Source organism: Mastomys coucha, unplaced genomic scaffold (genome assembly GCF_008632895.1).
Source record: "Mastomys coucha isolate ucsf_1 unplaced genomic scaffold, UCSF_Mcou_1 pScaffold20, whole genome shotgun sequence".
NCBI lineage: Eukaryota > Metazoa > Chordata > Mammalia > Rodentia > Muridae > Mastomys > Mastomys coucha.
In genome coordinates, this window is record NW_022196903.1 from 119532414 (window position 1) to 119543097 (window position 10684).

The 10684-nt window shown below is 47.8% G+C and overlaps 1 protein-coding gene across 1 annotated transcript; it reads right to left on the reverse strand.

The window, feature by feature from the left end:
- Positions 1 to 1762: 1762 nt before the first annotated feature.
- Positions 1763 to 10127, reverse strand: Kcna1 (potassium voltage-gated channel subfamily A member 1). Its single transcript, XM_031383484.1, has 2 exons — positions 9517 to 10127; positions 1763 to 9145 (listed from the first exon to the last, which is right to left on the reverse strand). The coding sequence occupies exon 2, from the start codon at positions 8610 to 8612 to the stop codon at positions 7125 to 7127; it is 1488 nt and encodes a 495-aa protein (XP_031239344.1). The 5' UTR covers positions 8613 to 9145; positions 9517 to 10127; the 3' UTR covers positions 1763 to 7124.
- Between the last annotated feature and the right edge of the window lie 557 nt (positions 10128 to 10684).

Consider the following 10684-nt stretch of genomic DNA (forward strand, 5'->3'; position numbering starts at 1 on the left):
GAATTTTTATAGTTTTACAGGACAAAGAAAGCCATAAATCAAGGCAAGTCTAAAATACATTGGTGGGTATATCAGAGAGGAGGGTACAGCAAGATGGAGGAGCCAAGATGTTCTCTGATCACATCTTAGCTTTGACATTCCTAGCTTTGAGGCTGGTAGAAGTTAATAATCTGTTGTTAATAATGTCAAAAAAGTTTTTATTTTCATTAGATCTAAGATTCCTTCTTAAAACGCATGTATTCTTACATCCTTAAAAGTGGAATTAACAAATATCATGCTAGGTCCCAAGTACCACTGTCCTCTCTTTCCCAAGTGTGTCAGATAATGGCACACACTGTCACTAGCAGCACTTTGGTCAAGAGAATGAGGTATGGTGTTCTGAAAACCAGTACTCAGCAAGTTCCCAATGGGGCTTGGTGATGATCAGCCCAACCATGCTGAGTCGAGTCCTGTCCTCCTCAGGCCTGCAGCCAGGCACATTGCTGAGCCTGGCACTAGTCTTCCTCCATGCTCCAGCCTGGCCAACATCTAGAATCAGACTGACTACAGAAAGCAGCTACCTGCCTGACCAATCGCAATGGAGCTGTGACCCAATCCCACCCTCTTGTCTGCTCTCTCTTCTCTGTTTGGCCTCCCCTAGAAGTTGCCAGGCATGACTAACTTCTAAATGATCCACGATCGGGCACAACTTCCAGTTGCAGTGCTGCCTCTGGACCTACTCATCTCTGTTTGCCTCTACCTCCAGACCATTTCTAACACTGAGCTCTGAGAAACATACCCGAAATCATACTTTTCCTTGCCCGTGTGTCTCCATTGCCCTTGGCATTAACTAGCTCTCTCCTTCCTTCAGCTTAGTCTGACCTATAATTTGACCATAACTGAAAATTCACAGACAGCTTCCTTCTTAGCCTCAGACTCTGTTTCTGGTAGCAACTTCTATATTAAAAGTAGGATCCATCTCCAGGTTACCCATGTCATGTCTACCACGGTGCAAGTGAACTCCATGATGGTGCTGCACCACCAGGAGCACTAGGCTTGTGGAAGACCCTTGTCCTGAAGCATGGAGCCCTGTTTGCTCTGACATAAAAGTGGAGTAGAATGTAATATTCTCAAGGAGAGAGAGAGGTCTAAATTTTAGAAAATGTATCAAGTCATTTGTTTAAAGGTAAGAAAGGAATGTTAACCACACAAAGAACGATGTAGGAAACTGTAAACAGCACCTATGAGCTGATTTCTTTCTACATCAAAATCACTGCCTACTGGCAGCACTGTATATCTCAGAGTCACTTGATACCATGTCATAGCACTGTTCTGAGTATCACACACATACACACACACACACACATACACACACACACACACACACACACCTACACCTTTCCCCAAAAGCTTCTAGGGCAGGGCTGGAAACTGTTCAATTTCAAAGCAGTTTCATCAAGGAGAACTAATGGTTCTACTCCCTTCAGTTTCATTTCTTTGCCCCTTTCAAAGCAGAATCCCCCACCATTTGCACAGACCAAATCTCAAGGGTCTGGGATCCTATCTAAAACCAACCTGTGAGTTGATCATCAAAATGCAAGCCCTAGGGCACCTCTTCAGATGGCAGCAACTTTCCACCAGTCCCAAAGGAAATGAGGTCACTTCCTGGCATCTACCTTGAGTCATCACTGTGTCCTTTAACTAGACCCCAAAGCAGAGGGTACAGGTAAAGCCCCTCCCCCAAAAGACCAGTTAAACAAGACACAAAGAAACAGTCCAGGGATTCCATGATAAGATCCTTAAAAATTATCTTTAATTGATGCCAAATATGAACAGATCATGAAGTGACAGAACCAAGTAAAATTGCATAGATGAAAACTATGCGCATCCTTAGGTTCTCCATTCGTAACTTTCAGTATCCTCAACCCAACATGGTAAACAGTTAGGGCAGGGAAAGTGCAGGGGCGATGAGATGAGACATGTCCTTAACTCAAGGAGGAAGCGACTGGCAAAGCCAAGAAAGAAAACAGAACTTCATCAGCTTCAATGGTTTGTCGTCCTGAGGGTGCACTTCAGATTAAGACTTCTTGACTGTAGTTTTTAGCCTCAGGAATAGTTTATCTTTAATCTTAGAGGTATGTCATAGAGCCCGTGTCACCTACTTATGGCTGCTCCATAAGTGACTCCTAAACAGTGCATTGAAGAAGGAGACTTCTGCAAGTTTTAAAGAAGAAAGACAACTTATCGCCTCGTATACTCTACGGGGCTTTCTCCTATTTTCTTTCCTTGCCCATTTCTTCGTCTTCTTTGATTTAGGGGGGAGGACTTTCTAGATCCTTTGAAGTCTCATATCACAAATTCCCTGATAACCCCTAAATGAAAATAACTTTGACTAGGGTCAATCTTCCCAACGCTGTATGAAAGACAGCAGAGTCTAACGCTTTGCCTACACATTGGCATTCCCATGAGTCAATGAGCAAAGAGGCTGCCACTTGATCCCAGAGCTTTTAACCTTATGTCTATGCCCTGAATGAGTTTGCACAGTGGCCCAAGGTAATGAAATAGTTTTGGTTAACAATTCAGTTCCTGCTTGCTTCTTTACAAAAGCGCAAGTAATATACAATTCTTGAAGGGTTACCTGAGTCGTTCTAGACATGTCTGCATATACCCTGAAGTTCTGTGCTATTAATGTAAGTCCTACTGTACCACACTGTAGGTGAGAGTCCACCCACCTGAGAGAACACTTCAACCAAGCCTGGGGCTGCTCCTCACACTCTAGTTTGTTTGTCTTCTCAAAGTGAATGTAAATATCAAAAGGCTTCACTCTCGGAAAAGGGCTGGAAGATAACGTGGTTGTTTGGCAGTTTATACTCTTTCTAACAATTTTATACTATGGATGGTTACCACCCACCAATTCTCACCGCTCCCAGGAATAAGTCATCCCTGGAAGAAAATGGGGAACTGCCTTCTGGTAACATTCATTTTTTACTTTCTGTTCAATCTAATCTACCAAACAAGGAATTAAAATTTAAAGTTGCTTAAAAAAAAAAAAAGCATGTGCTTTGATGCCTCTTATATGAAGCATGAGGTTGAAAACCATTTTTTTTTTTTACTGGTTCTTTTAGAGTCTAATTTGAAAAAGTTGTAACTACTACGCCCAATGTGAAGAAAGTCTTTTATGGATTGAACCTCATTTCTACTTAGGAAAATGCATTTCTCAGCCACCCCTCTTGTTCTGTTCTAGTCTCAAGAAGATCAAGGCTGTGGCAACCCCAGTTCCACCTCAGTGGAATCTAAATCCACCACACAGTTTCGTGTTAGAGAAAATGACTGTTGGTTGACTAGAGTGTGGAAGAAATGTTGGACCTGATGCTCTGGACTAATCCACAAACACACTCCCAGTGAACAGAGGTCATTGAGCTTCAAAATTTAGGTCTCAAGGAGGGAGTGAGGTAGGGGATGTGTACAGATGGAGAAAGGAGAGAGAAAGCCCAAACTAAAATAAACCCATTTCTGGCCATAGTCTGTCATCTAGAAATCTGAGGACAGAGAAAATTAATATCTTTGGTCTCTCTGATTCAGATCACTTGAAGTGAGTTAAGCACTTCAGAGATTCTGGGATGGCTAATAGCCACGGGATGACCTGACCCTTCCAAGGGCACCCTATGGAACTAGGGCCCTACCTGTTGGAAGAGATGGGCTATGGCTATCAGTGTATCGTAAGTCTTCTCCTTCCAGAGAAAACGGGTCTAAGCATCGGGGCATGAGCTATCAAGTCTCAATACCTAAGAAGGGATTGAAAGGGCAAACACATGGGGAAGGAAGGGTGAAGTGAACCAGATGAGAGTCAATTCCTTAGTAGGCAGTTTAGTTAAGTGCACCTTCAGGTCTACAAAGACATTTCAGCACATGACAGTGCAGGGGTAAGAGCTTAGTCAAAGGTCGCATGCCTATGCTACACAGATCATCTTCGTGCTCGCTGCAATGAGCTACAGACGGATAACAGGCATCCATATCCCCCATCCACTCCAAATTCATAACAACAGCACATCCCACAGCCCCAGGCAGGCCACTTCACCATATGCAGCACTTTGTCTTGTAACATACACCGAAGTGTCAACCTGTCTAGGGCACAGCTACAAGAGGCAGGTCACATGTCCAGGGGCTGGCTGACCGGTCTCAGGCTCAGTAGCTCATCCTCTAACCCGTCCATCCCATAGTACTGAGTGGATTATTGCTGTTGACAGAGTTCTGTTGTGTCCTAGATCTCAGAGTCAAAATAAAAGTTCAAGATATCCCTGGAGAGTGGGGAAGGTGTTGGCATTTTTCTCCCAACTGGACACTTGCAACCATGTAGAAGGAAAGATCAGAGTGATGATCTAAGGTTTAAAGATTGAGCAATACACGGCAGGGTATAGTGCCCTATAGTCAGAGGCTGGGCAGTTCTTGGCACCTCATCTTCTATGATATGTGTTGGAACACCCTGAAGACTCACAAAAATTGCACAGGGAAAGAAAATGTCCACCTCCTTTCAAATGAGCTAGATAGCCTGGATGTCCTCATAGTTTCTTGGTTTATGGCCTCACTTCCAGTCTAAAGATTGGATGGGGGAAAGGTGTAGAAGTACCAGGGAAGATTCCAGAAGCCAGGCAAGAATATAAGGCAAACAGTAGTAGGCAGCCACATGCTAAAAGCAGAATGAAGAGTCCCCACTCCAGCATCCTTAAAAAGGCAATGAACGCCTCTCCGTCGGTGGATAGCTGCTGGACTCCAGAGCCTGTATGCGATATGATGATCTTTCAGCTGGACATGGGGTCCCCACCATTCTCTGGATTCAGTGGCTGGGGCAGCAGCAGTCAGATGTTCAGCCAGTAAAGTGACTTCCAGGTAGGACAATCAGAGGAGCATCATAGGAAAGATATATAGGAGGTTGGCCAAGATGGCCGGCGTATGACAGGTCACTGTGAGTTAAGTGTTCCCATGATGCACAATGATATCACCAAAGACCAGACTATCAGAGATCTGCAAAGTGCTAGAGCTGACAGGGAGAGATGGGGGAGAAGGGGCCACTGAACCTGAGGAAGCTTATTAGTATGTCCAGAGTGGTCTTCCACATTCCTAGAAACGTTTCTCTTGGCTTCCGATCAAGAAGAAAACAGAACAGAATAGAACCGGTTTATAGTTCATGTCCAGTTCAAAGATGGGTCTCAGTTCATATCCAGAGTCAGGCTGCCATAGAGACCAACCAAGTCCAGTAGACAGCCAAGAGAGACAGCACCTGCTTTCTCTCTCTCTTCTTTGGGGGGGCTCTGAGGGTGGAGACGTCTTCTCACAGTGGTGAAGTGAGACGGTGAGGATGGAAAAAAACAAACAAAACGAAAAGCAAAAGGTCTGTGCCCCAACCCTTCCTCCCTCCTGTTAAATAACTTCCCAGCTGACGGAGTTACGGAGGCACTTTCTGCAGTTCACTGTGGGTACAGATAAAGGCACTAAGCAAGTATTAAATCAATTGGCTGAGTTTCTTCAGGGAGCCTCAGGGGGGAGGGCTGAAGTCTCTATAGACTTCAAATCATGACTGCAAAAAAGAAATTGGCTCTGCTCTGGATGCATGGAGAGGTCAGCATTATCACTTACATCCTAAGAATGCACCAAGAAACCATGCAATATTGCACCTTTTTTGTTTGTTTGTTTTGCTTGTATTTATGTTCAGCTAGAAAGAATGCTTGTCTTAGGTCTATTAAATACCTTGATGACTTATTTAGTTTTCCACAATGTTCCCTTAGAGGATGGGCATATTGGTTCTCTCTCTGTCTATACCTGCACGGAAGCTTGACATTTCCCTGAGCAAAGGCAGGAAAATTGACGGGAGTGTCCCCCCCACCCCCACCCCCACCCCAAGTGTTTCTTTGGGCCTTTCGTCCCACAGACTTGTAATTTTTAGTATTTTCTAATTTTTATCACTGAAATCATGCATTAATTAATTCAAGGTATATCTTAATCAAATAGGCCATAATGCTGACTAAGAGAACATGCTTTGAGCTCTGAAAAGGGATTGTCCCCATCTAATGTATGTACTTAAATACAGTACTTTAGTTGCTAAGAAAAGAGTTAATAAATGAAGGAGTGCACTTTTGGTGAATGCAAATGAAAAGGGCCTATATTTAGAAGAGTCGATTTCAACGTAAGCTTATTCCCTATTGTCTGGGTTAACTTTCTCGGCATGCGATTATAAAATAAATGCTATCAGATTCAAACATGCTTACCATTTAACTCTTGTGCTCTTGCGATAAGGAGGGTAAGGTTTTTACATCCACTTCTGAAGGTCAGGGGTCAGGGGTCAAGATTGGTTAAAAAAACAAAACAAACCAACAACCTATATTTGGATCATCTGCAGTTGAGAGAACTTAGCAGCCCTACAGATGAATCAAATTTAATCAAGTTACCCTTTTCTTAGAGAATAGACTGGATTTAGGAGAACAGGGCAGATGGAAAATCCCAACAGATTGGGACCAGTAACAGATTTGCAAGGTGCTTTCTGAACCATTCTCAATTAGTCCAGATTTTGTTAGCCTTGTGTGCAATTCAAAATAAAAGCATTTTCCCCCACTGACCACTGAGGCTGTTACAAAGTGTTCCACAGAGCACACTCTCTGAAATGTGCTGTGCAGTTTGTAAAAATTCTAGAGTGAAGCTCCATGCAAATTTGAAATTTTATATTCCTAAGTGGTCATCTGATTTTTAGGTTGGAAAAAAAAATTACTTAAGCCAAAAGACCGGAAATACTTCAGTACTAGGAAAGCATGAGTCTTAGTTCACACAAGAGTACTTAGTGGGCAGCGTTTAAGAAAATCCTCTTTCTTTTCTTTTTAATAAAAATGAAAATAGTTGGTTGTTGGGTCATTTTTGTTTTGGGAGGGGGTTGGGTTTTTGTTTTTTGTTTTTTGTTTTTTTTTTGCTTGTTTGTTTTTGTTTTTTAATGGATCTTGAAAGCTTCAGGTTTGCCACTCCCCAAATTCCCAATGCAACAACGCATTGCCAGTTAAGTAAAGCATTCAAAGACTACCGCTTAGTAAAGTATCTACAGTGTGGGACAGGAGTCGCCAAGGGTTTTGTTTGGGGCTTTTGTTTGCTTGCCTGTTGCTCTTTTAAACATCGGTCAGGAGCTTGCTCTTATTAACGCAGTTTTGATCAGCTGTGGTGCAGTTACCAGTTCTGATATTAGCCTGTCTGTAGTGGGCTATGCTATTGTTCATATCCTCTTCGATCTCCATGTACTCAGACTTGCTGATAGTAGAGGAGCTGCGGCGGCTGAGGTCACTGTCAGAGGCTAAGTTAGGAGAACTAACGTGGAGCAACTGAGCCTGCTCTTCCCCCTCAGTTTCTCGGTGGTAGAAATAGTTGAAATTGGACACAATGACAGGTACGGGCAGGGCAATTGTCAGCACACCAGCGATGGCACACAAGGAGCCCACGATCTTGCCTCCAATTGTCACAGGGTACATGTCACCGTATCCCACAGTGGTCATGGACACCACCGCCCACCAGAAAGCATCGGGGATGCTAGAGAAGTGCGACTCAGCTTCTTCCGCCTCCGCAAAGTACACTGCGCTAGAAAACAGTATGACCCCAATGAAGAGGAAAAAGATGAGGAGCCCTAACTCCCTCATACTAGCTTTGAGGGTCTGGCCCAGGATCTGAAGGCCCTTGGAATGGCGGGAGAGTTTGAAGATTCTGAACACCCTTACCAAGCGGATGACCCTGAGGATGGCCAGGGAAGTGGCCTGCTCGCCCTTCTGATTTCCCTCCTGCTCAGCTATCTCCGTGCCCAGGGTAATGAAATAAGGGATGATGGCCACAATGTCGATGAAGTTCATGATGTTCTTAAAGAAGTCTGTCTTGCTGGGGCAGGCGAAGAAGCGCACCACCAGCTCAAAGGAGAACCAGATGATACACAAGGTTTCCACAATGAAGAAAGGGTCTGTGAAGATGTTGGAAGTATAGATGACTGTGGTGTTGTCGATGCGGTGGATGGTGCCCGTGAAGTCCTTGTCATCCTTCAGCTCAGGGAGAGTCTCCAGGCAAAAGATGACTATGGAGATGAGGATGACCATGACAGACACGATGGCGATAACCCGGGCAGGTCCTGAGCTCTCCGGATACTCAAAGAGCAGCCACACCTGGCGCTGGTACTCTTTCTCGGGTAGAGGGCGCTCTTCTTCCTTGATGAAGCCCTCATCTTCCCGGAACTTCTCCATGGCTTCCTCTCCCAACTCGTAAAATTTAATCTCCTCGGAGAACATGTCCAGGGGCACGTTGACCGGCCTGCGCAGGCGGCCCCCAGACTGGTAGTAATAAAGGATAGCGTCGAAGCTGGGCCGGTTGCGGTCAAAGAAGTACTCGTTCCTCAGGGGGTCAAAGTAGCGCATGCGTTTCTTCGGGTTGCCCAGCAGCGTGTTGGGGAACTGTGCCAAAGTCTTGAGCTGCGTCTCGAAGCGCAGCCCGGAGATGTTGATCACCACGCGCTCGCAGCATTCGTGGTCGTCGTGGTCCGCCTGCCGCGGGTAGCTGCCATCCTGGGGGTGACCTGGAGCGGTCGAAGCCTCGTCCGCATTCTCCCCCGACATCACCGTCATGATGGAAGCAGGGTGCAGGGGTAGGAGGCCAGGAGAGAGCCCGGAGTGTGAAGGAGCGAGGGAGTAGGGGTGGGGGGGACCCGAGCGGCCCCCCCACCGGAGAGTGAGTCTCCCCCACGCTCACAGGGAGGGGCTTCAGAGCCAGAAGGTTCAGAGGTCTGCAACTTTGCTAATTATCACCTCCCCTCCTCCACTCTGCCTTTTACGCAATTTGGAAACCCCTCTCGCCTGAGGGCCCCAGTGAAGCTTTTTTTTTTCTACTCTTGGGGTTTTTTTTTGGGGGGGGGCTGTTCTGTTTTTGTCTTGGTGAATGGGTTTTTCTTCCTGCTCTGATTACTTTAACGCACACCTGCCATAGCTTCGGGGGCTCGCCCCGGCTCCCCTCCCCTCCTGCAGCCCTCCTAGGACACGGTGCAGTGCCAACTCAGCAGATCCCCAGGCCTGTCACCCACATTGCTGCTCCTTGGCTCTCCCCCCTTCTACCCCTCTTCGCCTGCCGCCTTCTAAGCTCCCACCGGGGCGATCGATGGACGCTGCAGAGAAATAAAAAGTGATACGAGGGTAGAAAATCAGAAGCATTCTGATGGGACCAGCCTATAGACACCGAAGACCACAGACTCTACTAGCTTTTGTTGAACACACCGGACTTTTACTGGGGTTAACACATACTCACAGACAGACACACAACAGACACCCAGAAATCCAAGTTTGGAAATCTTCCATCCCACTTTTCCCAACGCCCAGCAGCCGATCTGTTTACAACTTCGTTAAACTGGAGATCGGGAAAGCGCTTAGAGATACTGAAGAAGCTGCGGGTCCCGGGCAGCAACCCCGCACCCTCAGCCTCCCCCACCCTGTCACCCCAACCTCCGATTCTGCAGCCCCGAACTGGGGAGCTTCCTACCTGGCGGGCCGGCTTGGCGCAGAGGCGGTGCTGAGTCGGCGGAGAGTCTGAATGCGGCAAGTCGCCTTTGCAGCAGCCGGAGCAAGCAGCCGCCACCACCGCAGCAGCACGCGAGAGGCTCCGGGCCCCTCGCGGTTTGCGTCCTTCCCCTCTCAGGAGTCCGATCGTTTTATGGAGCAGCTAAAGAGGAAACGTCTGTGCCCTACCCCCATCCTCACACGGTGCAAGCAACCTGGAGACACTGTCCTCTCTCCGGGGCAGGGAGTCCCGGAGGATGCGGGGTGGAAAAAACAAAAAGGCCACCTTCTCCGGAGTCACCCAAGCAAATGGCGATAAGCTGCGCTCTCGCCCCCTCCGAACACTACGGGAGCCCTTGATTCTATCCCGAGGGAGGCGGGCGGCTCAAAGCCTGGCTCTACATGGCTCTCCCTTAACCTACACTCTCCGTACCACCGCACGGACCTCGCTCCGCCACGCGCCGCGAGCCTTCAGCAGCTCGGAGTGGGGCAGCGAGCGTGCGGCCGCAGGTCCTCTCGGTCCATTTCTGGGCGCTGCAAGATCAGCAGAAACCTGAGAAAGCGCCTGGAATGCGGAGCAGCGATTGGCCCACCCGGGCGTGGGTTGGGGAGGGCGGGGGAGGGCAGGAGAGAGGAGGTAGATGGAAAATATGAGGGGGTGGTTTGGCAGAGGGGGGGTTGTCATTCAGTTCCCATCCTTGCCTGCACAGCTTTTCTTCCGTCGCCCCCCTCCTCGTAAAGCCCACCACCAACCCCTCTTTCCCGGTGGCCCGCAGCACCGCCCACGCACGGCCCTCAGCTGCGAGCGACCTTCCCCGGGAATTTCACATTGGAGATGGTCAGGTCCGACGCAATGCAGGCGGTGGTATCCCTGGCAGAACTCCTTGGACCAGTCTGCTTTAGATGCAGTTACACAGGCGATCTTCCTCCTGCACCTCGCTCCTCCGCGCCACCCGCCTCTCCCCAAGAGGCCTCTCTGCCCAGCCCACCCTAGCCCCCCCAAACCCCCACGCCAGCCGTACTCCAAAGAGTGCAGTTTGGTAAGAGCGCTGCAGTTGAGGATCTCCGGGATTCATCCACACAGTGTTACTGGGAGAAGGTGGTGCCAAGTGTCTGTTTTTTCTTGAACCTAGCGGGGAGCGGGGGGGGGG